This window comes from Eretmochelys imbricata, chromosome 22, assembly GCF_965152235.1.
Source record: "Eretmochelys imbricata isolate rEreImb1 chromosome 22, rEreImb1.hap1, whole genome shotgun sequence".
NCBI lineage: Eukaryota > Metazoa > Chordata > Testudines > Cheloniidae > Eretmochelys > Eretmochelys imbricata.
Genome location: NC_135593.1, coordinates 3913973 through 3937547, shown reverse-complemented (window position 1 = coordinate 3937547; position 23575 = coordinate 3913973). Strand labels below are relative to the sequence as shown.

General features: G+C 44.0%; 1 protein-coding gene across 4 annotated transcripts in view; it reads right to left on the bottom strand.

Annotated features, from left to right (window-relative positions):
* MSANTD2 (Myb/SANT DNA binding domain containing 2) overlaps positions 1-23119 on the bottom strand; it is a 35696-nt gene extending 12577 nt beyond the window's left edge. For 3 of the 4 annotated variants that reach the window (XR_013348606.1, XR_013348605.1, XM_077839875.1), the window contains exons 1-4: positions 22598-23119; positions 7159-7203; positions 6320-6578; positions 4489-4549 (exon numbers count right to left, since the gene is read on the bottom strand). Coding sequence is in view for 2 of the 4 variants with exons in the window: in XM_077839875.1 (XP_077696001.1) it covers positions 4489-4549; positions 6320-6578; positions 7159-7203; positions 22598-23113 (881 nt within the window). In the remaining 2 variants the exon portion in view is untranslated. The remainder of the gene's footprint in view (positions 1-4488; positions 4550-6319; positions 6579-7158; positions 7204-22597) is intronic. The other variant, XM_077839876.1, reaches the window with a different exon arrangement.
* Positions 23120-23575: the final 456 nt, after the last annotated feature.

Genomic DNA, 23575 nt, shown 5'->3' with positions numbered 1-23575 from the left:
AGCAAATACAAAAAAGGTTAGCGTGTGTGATCATGAGAAAGCCGTGCAACAGTAGATATGCAATTTAACTTTGTTAGCTAGTAGCTTTACAAGTAGTCAAGCTATCTCACAGTTCTGCATTATTTTATATGAAATATGTTTGAACTGCAACTGCTGTAAAATTAGAACATAAGAATGACCATACTGGGTCCATCTAGCTCAATATCCTTTCTTCTGACAATGCCCAATGCAGGTGGTTCAGAGGAAATAAACAGAACAGGCAATCCAGTGGATCCATCCCGTTGTCCACTCCCAGCTTCGGCAGTCAGAGGCTGGAGCACCCAGAGCATAGGGTTGCATTCCAGACCCTCTTAGCTAATAGCCATTGATGGACCTAGCCTCTATTAACTTATCCAATTCTTTTTTGAACACCAGTGTAGTTTGGCCGTCACAACAAGGCAACAAGTTCCACATGTTGGTTTTGCATTGTGTAAAGTACTACCTTATGTTTATTTTAAATCTGCTCTTATTACTTTCATTGGATACTCTGGATCTTGTGTTATGTGAAGAGATAAACAAACACTTTCTCTTAGTCGTCATTTTCTCCACACCATTCATGATTTTATAGATCTTTATCATATTCCCTTTAGTCGTCTCTTTTTCAAGCCGAGCAGTCCCAACCTTTTAAATCTCCCCTCATATGGAAGCTATTCTATTCCCTTATCGTTTTTGTTGCCCTTCTCTGTACCTTTTCCAATTCTAATATAGCACTAATTAGCCCTCAGGAGAAAAGAATGTGGAAGTTAAGGCTAAATGGACAATGTACGTGCTGCCCTAGTGTGACTGTGAGCATTATGCTACAGCCTCTAGTTCAGACCCTGTTTTTCTACAACTCTACATGCACACCCATTTATGATCATCCCTAGCAACCCAATTACAGCCTACATCGTATTCATAAGTACAAAGGACAGAGTGAAGGATGTTCATTCAGAATTTGATTGCTTAATGCAATGCTATCAAAATTCCAGTGAAGGTTGCAAATCCTGTTAACTCTGTATTTATTTAAGCCTGTTTTAAATGGGGAAGAGATGGCCAGCCCTCTGTGGAGATAGAGGTGGGTAGGGACTATTTAGAAAAGCTGGACGTGCACAAGTCCATGGGGCCGGACGAGTTGCATCCGAGAGTGCTGAAGGAATTGGCGGCTGTGATTGTAGAGCCATTGGCCATTATCTTTGAAAACTCGTGGCGAACGGGGGAAGTCCCGGATGACTGGAAAAAGGCTAATGTAGTGCCAATCTTTAAAAAAGGGAAGAAGGAGGATCCTGGGAACTACAGGCCAGTCAGCCTCACCTCAGTCCCTGGAAAAATCATGGAGCAGGTCCTTAAAGAATCAATCCTGAAGCACTTGCATGAGAGGAAAGTGATCAGGAACAGCCAGCATGGATTCACCAAGGGAAGGTCATGCCTGACTAATCTAATCGCCTTTTATCATGAGATTACTGGTTCTGTGGATGAAGGGAAAGCAGTGGATATATTGTTTCTTGACTTTAGCAAAGCTTTTGACACGGTCTCCCACAGTATTCTTGTCAGCAAGTTAAGGAAGTATGGGCTGGATGAATGCACTATAAGGTGGGTAGAAAGCTGGCTAGATTGTCGGGCTCAACGGGTAGTGATCAATGGCTCCATGTCTAGTTGGCAGCCGGTATCAAGTGGAGTGCCCCAAGGGTCGGTCCTGGGGCCAGTTTTGTTCAATATCTTCATAAATGATCTGGAGGATGGTGTGGATTGCACTCTCAGCAAATCTGCGGATGATACTAAACTGGGAGGAGTGGTAGATACGCTGGAGGGGAGGGATAGGATACAGAAGGACCTAGACAAATTGGAGGATTGGGCCAAAAGAAATCTGATGAGGTTCAATAAGGATAAGTGCAGGGTCCTGCACTTAGGATGGAAGAATCCAATGCACCGCTACAGACTAGGGACCGAATGGCTAGGCAGCAGTTCTGCGGAAAAGGACCTAGGGGTGACAGTGGACGAGAAGCTGGATATGAGTCAACAGTGTGCCCTTGTTGCCAAGAAGGCCAATGGCATTTTGGGATGTATAAGTAGGGGCATAGCGAGCAGATCGAGGGACGTGATCGTTCCCCTCTATTCGACATTGGTGAGGCCTCATCTGGAGTACTGTGTCCAGTTTTGGGCCCCACACTACAAGAAGGATGTGGATAAATTGGAGAGAGTCCAGCGAAGGGCAACAAAAATGATTAGGGGTCTAGAACACATGACTTATGAGGAGAGGCTGAGGGAGCTGGGATTGTTTAGCCTGCAGAAGAGAAGAATGAGGGGGGATTTGATAGCTGCTTTCAACTACCTGAAAGGGGGTTCCAAAGAGGATGGCTCTAGACTGTTCTCAATGGTAGCAGATGACAGAACGAGGAGTAATGGTCTCAAGTTGCAGTGGGGGAGGTTTAGATTGGATATTAGGAAAAACTTTTTCACTAAGAGGGTGGAGAAACACTGGAATGCGTTACCTAGGGAAGTGGTAGAATCTCCTTCCTTAGAGGTTTTTAAGGTCAGGCTTGACAAAGCCCTGGCTGGGATGATTTTACTGGGAACTGGTCCTGCTTCAAGCAGGGGGCTGGACTAGATGACCTTCTGGGGTCCCTTCCAACCCTGATATTCTATGATTCTATGAAATAAAGAATTAAAGCATAATTAAAAGGCTCCTTGGCGAGAGGAAAAAAACCAAACTCCCCCACAATCTCAGGAAAAGTCTGGCTATGGAAGATGCTTTACACCTCTCAGTTGTGGAGCTCCTGAAGTGCTTCAGTGCAGGTCTACTTCCTATGCACTTTGCAAAGTGTGCAGGGGTTCAGAGAAAGCTCCTCTGCTTTTTATAAAAAGGTATCTTAAGATATGAAGGATGTAAAGCCACTGTGTAATTTAGCCATGCATCTGTGAACAAATCAATCTTCCCAGCCTTGTATGAACAGTGTCAAGTGTACTGTTATCGTGGAGAACATGTCCTTCAAAGTCTGAGCATAGTAAAATGAAAGTCCATTTTCTAAGGAAATGACACTTCTCGGGACTATTTAAATATAAATTTTGACCTCCAGCTGCAGAGCGGCTCAAAAAGAGGCCACAAATGTTTACATGGGGGAAAATGAAAATTCCTAATTCACGCTCAGTCTGCTAAAATGATTCAGATCAGATTTGAAGTTCACTTTGAGGCATAGACCAAGTCTGGAAAATCCCAGCCTGAAAGCTTGAAAAATTAGAGACTGAAAACAGGGTAGTAGAATGAAAATCACGGTGCTTACTTTAATAGGAGGGGCATTGACCTCTACAGTTAAGTGTGTAGAGAAATATGTAAGGCAGTCATCACTTAGTCACCGTGCCATTACATAAAAATGCTGCCCCAAAATAAGATTAAACTATTATTCCACACTGGCCCATTCTCCAGCAAAGAATATCCACACATAGCATGTGCGCCCCGGCGCCCAAAATAGGGGGTGGTGGAGAAAGTGAGATTCATGTGTTTCCCGCAAGAGCAAAGGCACATTAAACGTCCCACCATTTGCCACGTTAAACCAATGCAGCAAAAGATTACAATCTAGCTTTGCAAAACTGCAGAAAAAGTTACCATCTAGGCACAGAGTAAACTTGCCCATCCCTTATAATGCTAAACGTTTTACTTGCCTGTTCTCAAGTATAAGGCAAGTAAGGCTCAAGGCCAACAGAAATGTACATTGCTCAACTAGCAATACCCCTCTCCTCCTTGTCTTGATTTTCCCCCCTCTTCTAAGCTATTTTCTGTATTCTCCAGCGTTATGCTGGTATTAGATAGAGGTCTGTGTACTAATTTTAAGCTATTATAGTTATACTCATTAGTGGGAATACCCATACACTTTAATGAACATCTACATTTCAAATAAAAAGAAAAAGGAGGACTTGTGGCACCTTAGAGAGACTAACAAATTTATTCGTGAGCTACAGCTCACTTCATCGGATGCAGCTTATGCTCAAATAAATGGGTTAGTCTCTAAGGTGCCACAAGTCCTCCTTTTCCTTTTGCGAATACAGACTAACACGGCTGCTACTCTGAAACCTACATTTAAAATGCTCCTTTTCCTGCATGCCCAAAGAGACAAAACTTTAGGCAGATGGAAACCAAATTACAAATAGATCCAAGAGTCACGATTTTTGCCAGCGCACCCCAAGACCTGCCTGCCCACATCCCCAAAGGTTAGGATGTGTCTTTTACACAGTTCAAATTTTTGCATTCATGTAAAGAGAGTTCTGTTTCATGTGCTGTATAACAGAGCCAAAAGAGACTTGAGTTGTGAAGCTTTCCACATGTTTTGAGGTAACTGGAATGATGCAAAAAGCAGATTCTTCAATAGTCTTGCACAATGTATTTATAATTATAGTCAGAAGTTTCAAACATCTCTCCTCCCGCGCAGCACCCCTAGGGAAATGCACTCAATAGCAAAGCATTCATAAGTTACTTACTGTGCTTCTTCTGAAGATTCCTGTTTTATCTTTAATGTTCTCTTTGTGGCAGGCATTTCATCTGAAAAGCAAAGTTCAGACAGATAGTTATATATTTAAAACTTTCCCAAAGCTTTTTACTTTGAAAGGTAATAAGTTGTTCACTTCGTGCTTTCCAGTAAAATTCTGACGTCACACTCTGAGAAGACTGCTTCAGCTCTTAAAACCAGCTACTATGTAAGCTACATCACCATGACTGAATTTTTAGCTACAGGATCAAAACCTGGCTTCACATGTGCAAGATCGTTCAAGGACAAGAGTAATTCCTGCTATTAAGTCACAAGTTGATTTCATTGTAAACTACATTCTGAAAAAGGCCATTCTGCTTTCAATAGCACATCTGAAGAGCAAGCACCAGAACAAATGTATCTGTATTCCATTTAGACTGTGTGCACCATTCACTGAACATAAAGAATATTGTGAGCCCCAACTGCATGTAAATGTTGCTGTAATTCTTCTGAAGGATAATGGTGACAAACCATCAGAGCAAAGCCTGAGTCACCAGAACCCCTATATGGAATTACAGTCCTCATTTATGTACATTTTAAAATACATGGTTTAAGAAACTCCTTCCCTTTTATCTCAAGTAGCTCCCTTTTATGCGTTCTTCTCCCCAAGTCCCCCATACATTCTGATCCTCTAAATAAAGAGCTAACATTCCTAGTTTTCTCATACTTCAGTTCGTTTGAGGAGGTTTGCTATTTTCATTTGAAAATACAATTTAATCCATCTCTTGGTGAAAGTCAGAATTTACCAGTCCCCTGAATACAGCTACAGATGGAGGTATATTTGTGTGCCTTTCCCCTCACCCCCCAATCTAACCTACAAATAGGATAGAAAAAGCAAGAACAGTGCCTTTATTCATCTTCCCCTGTAAATGTTGCCTCACTCTTACAATCCCACTGGAATCATTTTTTAAATTAACTTTGATAAGCTTCCATAGACTCAGTCAATACATAAACCTTTTCCCCTCCTATTTATTGTAGGCAAGAATGTACCTCTGTGTAAAATACTCAGACATTAAATGTAAGCATATTTTCAGGAAAGTAGATCTTTCTGTAATATCTATCTGTCAGGGCTGGGCGGCAACAACAACATTTGGAAGACTAGGGAGGTTTTTTTTGGAAAAGGCAAAAATTTGGCAATTTTGCTTGCACAACATAAAAGTAGTTGTGGCGTGTGGCTTGCTAGCTTTTTAGGTCTCCTAACGAATTATGAGTTTATACCGAGATCTACCTGCAAGATTTTTGTTGTTGTGTGACCACGAGCATCAGCAGTACAGATCAATTAACATCAAGTTCAGCAATTCATATTTTCTTCCCTCCCACCCCTCATTCAAATTAAAACTCAAATCTCAAACTTTAAACAAAGGGTCACTCTAGCATCTTGTCAGGAACAAAAGAGCTACTGTACCTGTTTTAAAATAAAACAATGCAAACAAGTTAAAGTCTACTTATTTCAAATATTCTACTTGTTAGAATTCACTAGCAGTAAATCAGTTCAGTCCACAATTTACAGTTACACAGAGAAGGTGTTTGACAGCTTTAGGGAGCCCTGCAAATTATGCACCTTAGATTTATACAAGTTATAGGAATTCGTTTCCCCTACTTCCCAATAACTGTTCTGGCTTGTGACAAGTCTTAAGCCAGCAAGTATAAGAAAGGCACAGAAGTAGGTACAGCAGCATTATGGCATAGGATGGATTAGGATTATGGAGTAGGATTAGCACTAGAGTGGCTACAAGCACAGGCAAAACCAAAACACACAGAAGGATCAATAATCAATTTCTTACCCAATTCCGGGTCTCCTCCCTGGTAGCAGTGAAGATCCTGACTGTGGTTCCCCCAATCCTCCTGTGAATATTCCTCCATAGTGCTGCCATCCGATTCCAGCTCCTGGTACAGGCCGCTACTATTAATGAGTACAGGTTGGCAGGGCTGCGAGTCCCATCCTCCCTGACCAAACACCTGTTCCAATTGTTCAAATGTGTAACTGCTTTTCCTTTTCCCAACACCATGTTCTTTCACTCGACTGTAACACCTGCGAAGGGTCTAAGACACAAAACCTTGTGTTACTCAATTGGTGCTAGCTTTCCAGAACGGCACACACTCACGTGCAGATAGAATAAGAATGCTAGACAATCTGTTTATTTTTACTTATACTGCTCAATCTTTGTCACATGTGTTCAAGTACTATAATCCAATCACCAGACTGCCAAATTAACCTTTGTAAGACAGGAAGCATCACAACTTTGATGTTCCTGACACACGATGCTTTAGCTTGAATATCAATTACAAAGAACAAAGTTGTATAGCATCTACAGGTTCACCAGTTTCAAAGTTGGGGATTTGGAGGGCAGGGGAGAGAATACATAAATCTGCTACATATTACAGGAAAACAAACATAAATCCCATCCAATATACCAGCCAGCCCGTAGAATGCACACACCTTCTACAGGAAGGAGAGAGTACAGCTGTTGTTGTGCCCACAGTTTGGAGAAGGTGGGGGAGGGAGAGAAAGAAAGAAGAGTCCCCAAAAGCAAAGACAGTCCAACCTTCCTTATTCTAGTAAGGAGATACAAGGTAAAAAATGTTTGCCTAAACTATTTAGCTAGTAAAATTTATTACTTACATATTTTGCATTCCTTACTAACTCACTCTGTCTCTTGGGAAGCTGCTGAAATTTAAAAGAGGTCAAATCAATAATGCTCCAAATTCCCAGACTCAAACATCAAATCATCAAGAAACAATACTAAGATGGCCACATCTAATAATCCATTACAACAGAGTCCAGTCTAGATTCTGAAGCCTCCAATAAAGACGTATCACCAAGTTTAGACCAGGTTTTTTGTACCTATTTGATTTCTTATTCTAGTGGCTAAGTACTATGCATTATTATAAGATACAGTATGAAATCTAACTCTTCTGCATCTGCTTCCAATTTTCCAAGTCAAGGAGGAGCTGTTTAGAAAGTCTTTATTCATATCCCTTAATGTTTTTAATTCAAAGTGCGGTTCTACTTTGAAAAGTGACTAAAAATTGCTTTGTAGGATTCCATATTTACTGTATTTCAAGGACTTCCTATCAGATGTACTCAATTTACAAAACATTTTTCTTGTAACTGCCATCACTTCAAACTGAACCTTGAATAAGAAAATCAAGCTGCGTTCTCTCTCATAAAAGCAACCATTAGGGCTTGAAAGATGCACTCCTGGGCCCTACTATGTCACCTTCTACAGAGCCACCAAGTTTCTAGCACCTTTGGTTGCAAAAACAACCTTCCAAGCCAAGAATGTACACTGATGTCTCTTCCTGATTCTCAAGACAGCTCCAGTGTGGCTCTTAGCTTGCTCTAGCCACAGCAGTGGGAAACGAACAACTCTGATCAGTTCCAGGGCTGATATTCAGAAATCTGGAGGGAAGGAGTGCAGCTATCAAAAACCCATGCTAGTTCCATGCTGCTGCTTGGGAAAGCTACAAACAGCACCAACAGCAGGCGCACCATTATTCAATGGTGAAGAGTCAAAAAATGGAAACTGTGACAGTGCAGAGTAGCAGAGATCTCATCCCACCCAAGATGCAACAGCCAGGAGACCCGACTGGAAGAGAAACTCCTTTTCTTCCATAAATGGAAAGAGGTGCTTTAAAGTGTCAGAGCTATAACCCCCGTCTCTCCCAAGCAAGGTTGTAGGACAATATTCTAGTTGAAATACGAGCAAAGGTGGCAGAGGCATTGGCCTCTCAATGGGGTACTGATCGCAGGGCTACTGTCCCCCTTCCACTTGTGTCTTTCGTATCTACTGCTGGTTACTAGGCAGAGTCCTCCATTTCGTAAATTTTTCAACTGTTGATCATCACTTTCTACCTGCCTAACAACCCTGTGTTCAGTGGGGCTGGATGAGTAATTGTGGGTAGAACTAGATCCTGCATTTGATGCTTAAATCTGTTGATGATCCACAGGAGAACTGCATCCCTCTTTTTTTTTTTTTTTTTTTTTGAGGGGCAGGGCAGGGCAAGAAGGCACTGCAAGGCTAAAGAAGTAAACACTAAATAGGTCAGTGTTTAGACCAAGCAGGTAATACCCAGGTGCAAGGAGAATACGTGAGTAGGAAGTACCAGTTTTAAACAGTCACTTTGCAGAGCAGAAGTACATTTTCAGATAGATACTTTGTCTCACTCTAGACTAATGTTCCACCTCATTTATTACAGTTTCATAGGGTAAAATGTAAACTACTATATCATTTGTAACCTGAAGAAGAGCTCTGCGTAAGATCAAAAGCTTGTCCTTTTCATCAACAGAAGTTGGTCCAATAAAGGATGTTACCTCACCCACCTTGTCTCTCTAAGATCCTACAACTGACACAGCTACTCCACCGCTGCATATCATTCTTAGAAATCAGTGTACTCAAATTTTAAAACAGTTTTCCTAACAATTTTATGTTCTTACAAGCCTTACAATATTTCCTTATCCAACTGAGAAACAATGTTACAGCTGTCTCAATTTTAAGGCCCAAGAGATTCTAACTGCTTTATTAATAGCCAACCTAAATAAACACAGTGTTGTCTCCAGCAAAGTTAACTGAGAAGCGTCCATATTCTCTGATTAGGTCCTTTGGGAGCCCTCAACATCTGCAAACATTGGCTTAAATGCTTAAAACTCAATTTTATGTTTCAAAAGAGTTCTCCCTTGCACGGATGTTACCAAATTATCCATTTAAGACTTGAGCAGAGGCAATCTTATTAGCAGCCATTTATTTCATTCAGCCCCCACTCTAATGTTATTTTGCTAAGACCATGGCAGAAGTTCACCAAGCACCTACTCAGCGGAGACCAATGCAAAAGATGAAGGAGGCAGCGCCCTGGTTAGAACACATCTCCAGATACTTTGGTAGGATGGAAAGCATATGCTGAGATTACTGCCAAAAGGATCCAGGACCTTGCTAGGATGATTCCATCTTTCATATCCACCTCTGGTTAGTAGAGGTCTGATAAATTCAAAGCTTTCTACAACCCCACTAGCTTCTGAAAGAAAAGGTTCCCTCCTCCTGCCAACAACCCATAGCTAAAAACGGTTGGTGGGACCTCTATTTTCTTTCCCTGGAGAGAGGGGACTACCACTATTTTCTACTCCACACAGGCATTTTCCATTCTCTTCATCATGGATATCTCTGTGCCTCTACAGCACATGGTTTTAACAGCATTGAACTAAAACTGGCATATTCTGGTCTGGTTCACTGCTGCCCCACATGATTCTGCATGACCACCTTGACGCTAACAAGAGTTATTCATTTCACTCTGCAGGTGTTTGCAGGCTCAAGAATGCAGCACAACATCCTGCAGATTTTCTGCATAATTATTACAACTAGGAGCGGGCGGGGGGGGGTGGTTTGAAAATGAAGCCTTAACTCTCCCTACATCTATAAGAATTCCTGTGTTATCACTGGAGAGTGGCTTTTTCAAGCGTTGTAGTCCCTCCCAGAATGCAACTGGACTCCTGCTCAAGGGCATTAACAATGCATCTCCATATAGTGTCCTGTCAGCACCTTTATATCATCGTAAGTCTTTTCAGAAGGGAAAAAAGTCTATTTTTAATATAACTATTCGATGTCTGGTGCTAACCATCAGATGCCTTCTCAGATTTTATTACTAAACAAATACTGGGACTGGGGGCCCTATGCTCAGAAAATAAAGACCATCTCTGCTCAACATTTATAACTTAAAAGCCATACATAGAAAATGTGACACAAGGAAATCCAGAGACGCTTGCACTTCATGCTCAGCCACACTGGAAACAGGTCACCCCTCGCCGCTGCTGTAGGATACAGGTACCTCCAGTAGTTTACCCGCCAACGCTGGAACCAAGCCCTCCTCAGCAGCTACAGTTTCCAACCAGTCAATATGGGCACTGATGTCCTTATCCCCACCAGTCCGTTTCCCACTGCAGCTATGTTTTCTGAAGCTGTATACCTGACTCACCTGATCTCGTTATGAATCACCAGCGTAGCTAAGCAAAAGTAACAAGTTCCCTGGAAAAGACTGAAAGGGCAATGGGCTGAGGAGCTTCCACACATGCTCAAAGTGTTAACAGAGAAAAGCTCACACAAGTCGGTGATCCTCAGCTTCTTGTTTATTTCTCCAACAGCAAGCAACTGTCTCCAATTAAAGGGAAAAAATTCAAAGGGAAGGTCTTTTGTAGTGCTTGCTAAAAGTCTATGTATGACCAGGTAATGGTCTTACAAATCATTGCTGTGAAATACTCCAGATCTTGATCAAAAATAGATTTATGACCCTTTGTTTTCAGTTTATTGATTTTTACTGAAAATTTACCAGATTTTGCCAGAGCTATTATTCAGTTTTTACTGATTTTCACCCATATTTTGGAAGTGCCAGAACTCTCTGAACACAGCTTCCCACTTTGGAAGGAGAGATGGTAGCTCATTAACTGGTCTCTCTCCTTCTAGAGCCAGGAGCCAGTCCAGACTTTGGGGGAGCCAATTCAGAAGTATCAGAATGACTTGAGCACTGGTGTATGTATTGTTTTCAATCCAATGCTCAGCACATACATGTTACCACTGTTGGAGATGGTTATCCGTGCTATCAGCATTCAGAGCAAATGAAATGTTAGTGAACTACTTTTCGTGCTAAAATGGGTTCAAAATGAAAAGCTATCCAGTTACATTTCAGAACATGGAAGTTTAAAACAAAAACAAACAAACAAACAAACAAACGATACAGGAGAAGAATATTTATCCAGAAAACTCCCTTTAATTTTGTAATAAGACACTAAAATTACCAGGAAGTTTTAAACAAACAAAAACACCCAACTGAAAACAAAGGGCCGTAGATATGTGCTAGCCCAAGCAGAAATTACAGGCTTGATGCAAGAATTTCTGGGTGAAATTCTCTGGCTTCCGTTAAGCAGGTGGTCAGTCTAGATGATCATAATGGTCCCTTTAGGCCTGAAAAAAAATCTACATACTGGATGAAAAACATGGATGATCTGAATTTTTGTTCTGCTCAGGCGGGTTGTGCAAGCAGGTTTTTATTTTATTTTTTTTTTAAATAAAAGACAGTTTGGTTGAAAGAATGGAATTGTTTTCTGAGACCAGTAAACTTTACTTCTGGTATAAAGTTCGGAACGGTGGGTAGAGCCCATCCTATGAATGGTACATTAAACATCTTTATATTACTAAAGTTCCCATCTCAGAAGTCCTCTTGCCATGGTAGCAGATACAAGCAAAGCAACACACAGGGGACTGAAAGGGTTTGGAGTTTAACATCTCTGTACTAGAAATGCTTTCAGTAACTAGTGCCCTGAAGAACTTTTTAATGAGAGGATGATTCAAGAGACTGGAATTAGTGTCAGAGTCCAACATGCTTACTCAAAATTGTCACTAGAGCCTATAGGGAGCAAATACCAAAATCCAGTTGAAAACCATCCTGGCAGAACAAGAAGTTGTAACACTGATTCTTCAAATTGTTCATCTAGATCTACAATCTTGATAGAAGTGTGCGCTCAGCTCAGAAGCTTCAAGCAAGCAGTTTCTATTGGGGACACTTGCCTCCTCCCCATTGCTCTGGAGTTATAAGGCACGAAAGGGACAGATGCCAAAACCACCATCAGTTCCATCTATTAATTCAGGAATCCTTGCTGACCCTTTGAGAGCTAGCCATATGACTCTCTCTCAGCAAATAAATAAGTAGTAGTCAACCTTCTGCAGGCAAGCAGGGCTTAGTTAAGAGTGTCCAGAACTTGCCATAAGACCACCAAGTCCAAGTTATAATGCTGAGTAAAGGACCAGAGTTCCAAAGGACCAGAGCAGCCTTGCATAGTTCAGCAAGAAAGATTTTGAAAAAAGCAAGTAACAGGGCTGCCTTACACCTATCTGAATGTGATCCAACCCCCAGAGGTGGCTGAACATGTGCCAAGTCGGAACAGTCAAGTATACACTGTGAAAATAAATCACCCTGTGGGTTGAGCAGGACTGACCCTATCTCTTAGCCCTATGAGCCAGAGTGACCAAGGATGTTTGGATTGTTTTGGTCTCATTTAAATAGCTAAGAGTCTTCTGTCCACACTAGGGACCCTGATGTGAAAAAACACTTCCCTCGATGCTACTAAGGCTTGGAGAACAAAACCAGCAGGTTGATGTCCAGCACCAGAGATCACTTGAGACAGGAATTTGGGGTGAGGAAACGGGACCACTCTATCCAATGTAACAGTGTAAGGGATGTCCATTATCTACTACAATAGCGGAGAGGATGCTGTCTTTACAGAGATAGAACAGATAAGGGGAAAATTACCTCATGAGCTCCATTTGCCTCTGTCCTGAGATCTGAACTTTATGCAGTCCATGGGAACACAGCTCAAACCCATCAAAAATGGTCATTTGTATGGTAAGTTAAGACTAACAACCCGCACACAAGAAGATAGAAAGCTGAGATAGCTCTGACTTATTTTGGACCACCTCAGATCCACCACTTCTTGATTTGCTCTTAGGACTTATTTGGTCACCAGATAGCCCTCAGACATGCTGAACTTTTCTTCCATCCTCAGTTCATTTAACTAAAGCAGTAGTTTGTTAGTGATTCTCATCTGCAATGGCTGAGGCACATGCTTTAGACCCCAAGGAGATCCAACTGGCTTGATTTTTTCCATCAGTGGCAGCAGCAGTAGCCAGAGCTGCTGCGGAGTAAAACCATTCCTATCCTCTGAGGGACTTGATATTATTAGTGGAGACATTGTCAGCTAAGGAGCAATGAGAAGTCCACAGTAATGCCTGAAGAAAATTAGAATGATAGGAAGTTTTGAAGTGTCTACTTACTAACCTATCATGTCTGAGATGACAGCTCCCGAGAAGCCAAATTGGAAGCAGCAGAATAGCAGCTAGACCTCATCACCTTTGAGGATGGAGATCTAGACCTCTGTCTAGTCCATTTCCACAAAAGTTGAGGACCCATGGCTCCATAAGGATGAGGCAGTTTGGAAGATCTCCACAAGTACAGAAGGCTTTAGAAAAAAAAAAGGGGCAAAGATGGGGCAGATGCATATTCAGGGAAAAGACCCTTGCTTGTTATTCTGCTTGCTCCACTGGGCTGGATAAGTCCCAACTTAGTCAAGGCACCAAAGAAGTCTGGCATGGACTGTCAGTGCCACCCCTCATGGCAACACAACCATCAGTGTTCCTAGGTGCTAAGGCTCTGGTGGCAAAGCCTGAAGTGGAGTAACAGGGGAAGGATTCCTGCTATAGTCAAAGACAGACAACAGAAAGTCTTACTGGTACTAATGGAGGCATTAATGAGCACAAAAAATGCTTCAAACTTGGTTTGAGAAACCCATCTAGGCACCAATATCATGGCAACAAGCACTAAACAGATCTAGATCTGAGCATGTGACTGTAAAAGGAAGGGAAAAAACTAGACTCCATATCAATGAATTACTTGAACTTCAACACAGCTACCATTAAAAGCATTCCTTCCTTGTGTCAAGATCTCAAGATACAGCTCCTTGAGCAAAAACAAAGCCATGGTGCATTAGCTCATGCATTTGGGGCGAGCTGGAGGGGACAATTACTTTCTTCACCAGATCTTTGCTACTGCACTCTCACCTGCTGACCAAGACATTTTGCAGACTACTTAATAACAGTCCTTAAAAAGCACTAACGGTGATCTTTATGAATAAGGGAATCCCAGAGTGGATTTGCTTGCCTTCAAGGAAAACACCCTCCATACTGTTCAAGGGCCATCAAGGATTACTTTTCAGATGCATTCCTCATCCTAGACTGTATTAGGGCCTCCTTTATACCTTCCTATCAAATTCCTTCGGTCTGGTCATGCAGGCAGATTTCAAGGGCAGCTCCCAGTACAGAAGTGACAAAAAGCACTGCTGATAGGTCAAGCCTCTTGGCTAGCAGCAGAATATATGGCAGTAAGGGCCAGCATCATCTAAGAATTGAGAAGTGGTGGATCAGATAGAACCATGAGAGCAGAAGCCACTTTGGCAAAAAGCTGAAATCCTCTGCAGATGTTGCTTCCATCCATTCCTCTAAGTGCTTCTCTCTAACATGAGATCAGCTGTTTCTGACCTGGGTTGAATCACAGCTGGTTCATCATCCAGATCACAGTCCCTGAAGCACTGGAGAGCAAAGAGACTGCTGAGAGCAGGAATGATGGAGAGGTGACATTGTTCAATATTAATGCCTAGGTGACACTACATCCTGTTGTGTCTCACTTGTAGATTCACAGGAAGCCAAAGAGAGCAGATGTAATAGAACCCATGCATTTCATGGCTCTTGGAAGTAAGTAGACCAGCATTAACCTCTGAAAGAAGGCCTTACTCCAGCATGAGGCTCTTTCATCCACCCTTAGAAGAACCTAGAATTTAGTCAACACCATCAAGAGCTGAGGACATACTGGGATAAGCACTGACACTTTGACCTGAGGCATCACTAGAGAGCTATTAGCCTCCACTGAGAACATACACATCTGAAACCAGATTGTCTGAGATCATGGAAATGTGTGGAATTCAGTTAATGAAAGAAATTACACCAATACCACCTTCTCAATCTTGCCCAAAACCAAAAAGTTAGACAGGAAAAGGTAACAGGCAAGACCACAGTCTTAGCCATCCTTGCTCAAGAAACTAATGTAGATGTACATTTAGCCATATAAACAGAAACCCACAATTCCAGTGTACCACAGTTAACTTTGCTCTGAATTTGTGGGTTTCATTAGTTTCAGGTGCATCCAGTAAATTCTGAAACACTTAACAGAATGTAGAAGATGACAGAACAGAAACATTCAATCTTCCAGCAGCAACTATTGCATCTTGGCCATTCAGATTTTTACCTACCAACAAAGTAATCTGGAACATCATTGTCAAAGACAGGAGGCCCAAATAATAGTCTGCCTTAATTAGTTAAGGACACATAATTAAAAAAGTGAACTAAGTGCCAATAGACCAACACTTACGGAATTATTCATGTGATTTTTGCCACCTGGGACAGACTATACTATCCACTTGGAAGTGACTAGTGCAGATTACCCTGTATATTTCAATATTCTTGTAGTCAATTTCCAGAAGAAAGATTCCTCCATTGTATTTTTGCGTAAACAGACAGGGCTCAGTCACCTTGGAGAAGTTTATACTTTGAAAACCTTAATATTAAGAGTTCTGAAAAACAGGATCTACTCATAGTTTGAGGACATACAACAATTATCAGCAATAGCCCACTGCAATCTCCAGGAGCTGCTCCTCCAACATAGTTCAAAAAGATGTCCATAAGGAAGTTCCAAAACTCATCCCAATCATTGCTGTATTTGTCTATTGTAATTTCCCCCCACCTTACAGGTGCCACCAAGAAGAACTATTCTCATATATTCAGAGATACAGGAGGTTTAGAAATTGGTGATTATTCAGAGGAGAGCTACAAGAACAATCAAGTCCTGGAAAATATATCTCACACTGAGAGACTTAAGGCATTTAAATCTATTCAGCTTATTGAAGAAAAGGTTAAGAGGTAACTTGAACATGGTCTATAAGTATCAGCCCAGGGAGGATACGATACAGGGCTCTCATCTATCAGACAAAAGGGGTAAGAGCCAGTGACTGGAAGTTGAAGCTAGAAAAACAGAAAACAAGTTTCAAATTTTTAAAAGTGAGTAACTCGCCACTGGAACAGCTCAATAGAAGATGTGCAGGATCACGATTTGAAATCTTTCATTTAAAATGGGATGCCCAAGAGATGTGTTCTAGAGTTAGTGTTGGTCACTTTAAGTTAATATTCAAATACAGATTGTTGTTTCCCCCTTACTTGTATCTCTCAGTCATCTAGCAGAAGACTTTCCAACGCCAGACTGGGCGTTTTTTTTCTTCTGTGATTTAAACCACATCTGGAGATTAAATGGATCAATCATAGGAAAACTGTTTAAAAGATACTCTTACAATTAAAAAATAAAATGTCTGCTGAGAATATCTGAAGACCAGCAGAAATCCACCAAACAGTTTGGAGCGCGGGGTATGATTGCTAGACACAAGTATTCAGCTAAGATCATGGGAATCATGTGGACAGATCAGTGGAGGTAGTTACTCTGTAATACAACTCAAGTGATGATTAGGTCATAAGTTCTCTTCCTTCAGATCAGCATTATACAGCTAGAGATCAACACTAGGTTGGCCACGCAGGGCTCAGTCACAACAGTGGATAGATATAGCGTCAGTATTTTGTAATGGATTCATACCCTAGCTGAAGCCAAACAGTGTGAAGTAACATCTTATTGGACCAACTTCTGTGGGTGAGAGAGAGAAGTTTTTGAGCTTTCTTCTGACCTGAAGAAGAGCTCTGTGTAGCTCAAAAGCTTGTCTTTCTCACCCACAGAAGTTGGTCCAATAAAAGACGTTACCTCACCTACCATGTCTCTCGAATACAGAGGTGGGCCACATCTGGCCCGCAGGACCATCCTGCCCAGCCCTTGAGCTCCCATACGGGGAGGCTATCCTCCTGCCCCTCTCCTGCTATCCCTTCTTCCCTGAAGCCTCAGCTTGCTGTGTGCCAGCATGGAGGGGGCTGCACTGCAGGGGCAGGAGAGAGCAGGAAGGGAGGCTCACCTGCAGCCACAGGGGAGCAGACAGGCGGTGGGAGTGCAGCAAACACAGGCGGAGGACTCAGGAGGAACATCGGGCGGCTGCATAGCCAGCCGGAGAGAAGTGGCGCTTTGAAGGGGAAGCCACCGCTTGTCTCCGGCTGCGCAGCTGCCCCTGCTCCTCCCGAGTCCTCCGCCCATGTTCGCAGGGCCCCATTCTGAAAGGGGCTTTGGTGGCGGGGGTGGGGTTGGATAGGGAGTGGGGTCACAGGAGGCCTGTCAGGGGGCAGGGGTGTGGATAGGGGACGGGTGAGTCAGGGAGCAGGGGGGATTGGATAGGGGACGGGGGTCCCAGGAGGGGGTGGTCAGCGGACAAGGAGTAGAGGGGGATTGGATGGGTCGGGATTTCTGAGGGGGGCAGTCAGGGGGCAGGAAGTGGAAGGGGGTGGATAGGGTTAGGGGAGGCACAGCCTTCCCTACCCAGCCCTCCAAACAGCTTTGGAACCCCAATGTGGCCCTGAGGCCAGAAAGTTTGCCCACCCCTGCTCTAATATCCGGGACCAACATGGCAATACTGAATACAACAATGGCAGATAAATAGTCCATTTATTAAAAAACTGAGACAAATTCAAACAAATTACCAGCATCAATACAATGTTAAGTTGCAACTCTGAAGGGTACTGTCCACCTGGAAAGGCACATTAATCTGAAAGATGGTGATAGTTGTCGCTACAGTAGGTACAGATAAACTGACACAACTTAACATGAAAATTCTGTCTGTGAGTCAAACATATAAACACAATGCTGTCAAATGCACAAGATAAACAATTTTTCCTTTGCTGAAGAGTGTAAATGTTACTGGAGGAGAAATTGTTTAAAAGGATTTTAAGATGTATAAGATTACTGCAAAGTATTTTTTTAAACTGATATAGGTATACTATTTAACAGTACTCTTTTTCCCTTCTAAAAAAGTCTAAAAGCAGAACCTTTGAACATTTCTGCTGTTTTGGCCAGAGGAGATTGACTGATCTAAGATTTCACACACTGTGCCCACTGTCACAGTGCATCTATACGTATTGTTTTCAGTGATGCATTTAAATGTTAGGACTGGGATGAGACCACATAACCCAAGTATTGTAACTCAGTTATAACTAATCCTGAGGAACACCACTTTCACGAACACATCAGCATTTGATCTTCACATTATTGTACATACATCAGTCTGACAATGCAAAGCACTATATAAAAGCTCAGTTTTTAGGTAGTTAATCTCTGTGCTTTGCGATTCAGGTTAAGAACTAAGCTCTTGTTCACTCTCTAAAGCAGAGAGAGTTTTAGGTGAAGGGAAGATACACAGTCTTAAAAAATAAATTTGTACTTCATGCAGGATGTGGGATGTTTTGTGACAGCTATATTCTGGAGAAAGTTTTTTTTTTTAATTCTGAATCAAAATCAAACAGTAGAGACTCTCTCTTCACATTACTGCACCAGGGAAGCTAGGCCAACGCCATGTAAACCACTTTGCCTGGTTTCTCTACTGAATAATTTTTGTTCACATACAAGTGAAGAGTAACTGTAGTACAGGGCAACAACCACATGTATTTTAGCAAATAGTTCTTCTGTTAACATGAACTATGAGACTACAGGCAATTTGAACAATCAGTAGAAAGTATCAATGACCAAGAAATGATAAAATTAAGGATATCATTTAAAATTTATAGAATAGGGAAAATACATGCTCAAAAAAAATCTTTGGGATATCATTGATCTGGAAACTAAGATCTGAATTTTCTGTTCTTCGTGGTTACCAAGCCGATTGGTCCAGAGAACTTCCTAGACTGCAGGCCAGATGTGCATATGTGGAGAAAAGTATATGCAGATGTTAAAAGACAGGCGATTTGAACTGTAATCATGCTTTGCATTTTACCCTAATTCAAACATGATGCATGTATCTGATACAACTGAAAAAGGGAAAACACTATTCTTCAGAAGAGTGGGCTAAATGAGTTCGTGGGTGGAGGTGAATCAAGATTCTAGATTCCATGGAATTTAAGTGTTTGAGGAAAACCAAAATAAAGTTTTTGTTTAAAAACAAGAAGAAAAGTACTTGTGGCACCTTAGACACTAACCAATTTATTTGAGCATAAGCTTTCGTGAGCTACAGCTCACTTCATCGGATGCATGTAGCTCACAAAAGCTTATGCTCAAATAAATTGGTTAGTCTCTAAGGTGCCACAAGTACTCCTTTTCTTTTTGCGAATACAGACTAACACAGCTGTTCCTCTGAAACCTGTTTAAAAACACTAAACATAAATCTTGACTTAAGTGGCATCCCAAATACTTTATGTTTATACACTATAGTTGCAACATCATTAATTTTAGTTTTTGTTCAATGCATGTCAAGGGATACCAGTCAAAATAGATTATAAAAATCAAAGTGGAGGTTCGGCTATAACTTCATTTAATTAAGTAATTTAGGCCGACATTTCCAAAGGAGCCAGGTATCCACATCTCACTGAAATTCCATGGGAGTTGGTATTTTAAAGGCAGAAAGTACAATTGTGATAATCGGGGATCCTAGAAATTGGACTGCCCGGGGAGGGGCGGGGGGGGAGGAGACGACACAAAACATAGAATGTGTGTTTTTACGGAGAATCTTTAGTTTTTACATTTTGTGGGAAAAAAATCCATACAGTAGAACCCTGTTTATCTGAGCCTCCATTATTCAGCTCTCTGTATTAACTGAACTGGGGCCGAGAGCCCGAGTCCTGTCACCTGGGTCTTAGCTCTCTGGGTTATCCGAATTTTTGATTGTCTGAGCTGGGCCTGATTCCAATTAGATCAGATAAATGGGGTTCCACGGTATCAATAAAACATTATGTTCAACTAATGTAGCGTGGCTAGGAAAACTAAAGTTCAGACTGTTTTTTCCATCAGAGAATTTTTTTTTAATATTATATCATGGAAAACTAGAATCCCTGTGATCATCTAGTCTGGTGTTGTGCATAAACAGTCCAGAGAATTTCACTCAGTAATTTCTGCATCAAGACCAACACTTGGCTCCTTTGAAAAAAAAAAAAATGCCAGCCCTGGCTGATGCTGGATAATTAGTGAGAAAATTCTGGTTTTGAGCACCCCAGCACTATCCTGAACGGTCCTCTGAACAGGTTTTCCATATGAGACTCTCATCCTCCCAGATGACTGTACTGAAGAGCATCGTAACAGCAGGGTTCCAGGATATGCAGAAGATTAGGTATCGGCATGATCTCACTGTCACGCATTAAGCGCAGTTATGGAATGTGTTCAAGATGTAATAAGAATGCACCAAAAAAAGTCATCGTCGTGGAGTAAGGGGCAGCAGCTGAGTCACATTACTGGACAGCAGCAACACTTAACTGCTGTTCTTCACCTGTCCATTTTGGCAGCAAGCCTTAGGCTTAGCCTCTCACAGAAAGTGTATCAATGGGAACCACTCTCACAAAAAAAGTAAATCAAATGGTTTTAACAGATACTAAGGGTGTATCTTCACTGCCAACATGAAAGTGCTGCCGCGGCAGCTCTTTAACATGACTGTGTAGTCGCGACACCAGCGGTGGGAGAGAGGTTTCCCACCACTGTAAAAAAACAAAGAACTACCCACCCCCATGAGGGGAGTAGCTCCCAGCGCTTGTGCACCGTCTACACTGCCACTTTACAGCGCTGAAACTTGCAACGCTCAGGGAAGTGTTTTTTCCAAACCCTTGAGCGAGAAAGTTTCAGCGCTGTAAAGTGGCAGTGCAGACAGGACTTAAGTGATACTTTCTAATGCTTAGAATAGCCTACACAGTTCATTATAAATGTATCAGATTGATCCAGAAGGGTCTATAGACAAGTATCTGACAAAAATGCTAAGTGATGCTGCTGGAGATATCGCTACATGACAAGTCCAAGCCTGATAACAGAAAACCTTTAGTTTTTCTCAACTGCTTATCACTGTGATACGTAAGCATGAAATAATGTAGCTAATTCATTGACTTTGCCAACCTTGATCATTTCAGGCTAACAAAGTTCTGTTCAAAACTTTCAGTCTAATTGGAAGGGGCAGGGGAGACTCTTCCTAGAAATAAGCTTAGAACAGTGTACGTGAATGGACTTAATCATTAAAACGTTCACTCTGGTATACAGATACTTTTTTTGGCAATCTTTTGACCTGTTCAAACCAACAGGCTCACCCAAACCAAGTGCCCCAAATGCCACTAAATGTGACAGCCTTTCACCACAGAACCTACTACGTAATGCTCATGGGAAACATTACATTTACTCCAGAGTGTGTAACTAGTACAGCTGAATTAATCCAACAGTCTTCCGCAGTCACTGCATAAGGTTCCCTCCACACCCTTTAGCAACCAAGGCCTGGTCTACTCTGAAAAATTACATCGACAGAGCTATGTCTTGTAGGGATCTGAAAAATCCACACCTCACAGATGTATTTAAGACAATCTAATGCCTGTGTAGACAGTGCTAGGCCGACTGAAGAATTCTTGTTTCGACCTAGCTACTGCCTCTCAAGTAGGTGGACTACCTACAGCAATGGGAGAATCCATCCCATTGCTATAGGAAGTGTTTATACTTAACGCTGTAGCGTTTTAAGTGTAGACACAGCAGAAGACTGTCATGAAAGAAAGCTGGACAACCAATGCAGCCCTAGTGAGGAGTAGTTTTAATTAATTTTTCACCAGGTCTAGTACCTATAATAAAACTAGAAATGCACATGTTGCAGGGAAGTCCAGTTGATTTACACAGCAAATCCTTGGAAGATGCCCAAGAATAAGGGACTTAAAGAAGTTTTAAAGTGCATCAAATGACCAAGTAGAAGCATAAAACCAGCACCTGCTTCAAGAAACACAGCTATTTTCACCATATTTATGACCTGACTAAAAGTCTTGCAAGAAAAGTAGCCTGCAAGAGATTTCCCGCCCCATGAGAATAGGATGGTTATCTGAAGTTCAGGATGCTCCGAAGCAAGACACGCAGCCTGCCTCTGGAGTCTCGCTCATCACGACATGTGCATGCCCATTCCCCTGTCTGCCCCAGAGTCCCAGACAAGGGGAGAAAAGCCCTGAGGAGGGAACACTGCCTCCCCGCCAAGCAGAAAATCCGTCCGTCCGTCCCTCCATCCATCGCTCAGACGACCACAAACCAGACACGACCCCGCCGTCTGCGTAGCGGCCGGCTCGCAGCCCAGCACCAGGGCTCCCCGGTGTCTCACCGCCGGGCCCACCGGAAGCAGCCGCCCGCGGGACGGCCCCGCCTGACGGACCCTCCTCCGAGCCCCGTGACGGAGCTGCCGGCGCCGGCCCCGGGAGCTGTCCACGGGGTCAGGCCGGGACGCGCCCCGCCAGCCCCGACGGAGGGCGCGGGCCCCCTGCCCCGGCCGGCGGGGCGGGGAGAGGCCGCGCTGCCCAGCCCCTCCCGGCCGCGGGGCGCCCCCCTGCCCGCCCGGCGGGTACCTTGATGCGCTCGCGGCACTGGGACGGGGTCCGCTCGTAGCCCAGCTCGGCCAGGGCGCGGGAGACGCGCTCGTACATGGCGGGCCCGGGGGCCTTGCTGCCGAAGACGGTGCCGGCGCCCTCCAGCTGCTGGTACCGCGCCTCCACCAGCCGCTCGTTGCCCCACACCGCGATCAGCGCGTTGGTCTCGGCCGGCGTCCACGACATGCCCCGGCAGGCGGCCGCGGCCGCCGCCGCCGCCGCGCCGCCGCCGCCGGGAGAGAAGGAGACGGAGGGCGACGCGCCGCCGCCGCGGCCCCCCGCCCCGGCGCCCCCCGCCCCGGCCCCCGCGGCGCTGGCAGAGCCCGGCCCGCCCGGCCCCAGCGGGGAGGCGCCGCTGGGCGTGGAGGGGTCGGAGAGGCTGGGGTTGCCGTCGCTGAGCGCCCCCGGCGAGCCCGGCGACAGGACCTCCATCTTGGGGATCTTCAGCGGCGACTCGGCGGCCGGGAGCTGCGAGGAGCCACAGGGCGCCGCCATATTGGAGCTGCGGAGCCGAGCGGGCGGAGATGACGCGCGCCCGGGGGAGGGGCTTCCGGCAGAGGAGAGGAAGGCGGGAGAAGGGAGGGGGAGCGCGCGCGCGCGGGAAGCACATGCCGTGGGCTGGGGAGCGGGTGCGCGCGCTCGAGGGCAGGGCAGGGCAGGGCAGGGCAGGGCAGGGAGGGGAGGGGAGGGGCGGGGCGGGGCTCCAGGGCCGCGGGGGGGGGAGGGGGGTTCTTTGGGCTTGGCTGCGCCCGCTCCCTGCGCCCGTGTAACAGCGAACCTGAGACCAGCGTCGCGCCTCCAGGCGGGGCACCCCAAAACCCTCAGAGAAGGGGCGGGGCACCCCAAAACCGCCCCTGCCCCGCCCCTTCTCTGAGGCTCCGCCCCTTCTCTGAGGCCCCGCCCCTGGCCACTCCATTCCCCTTCCAGGGGGTGGGAGCAGGGGTGGGAGTTGGGGGG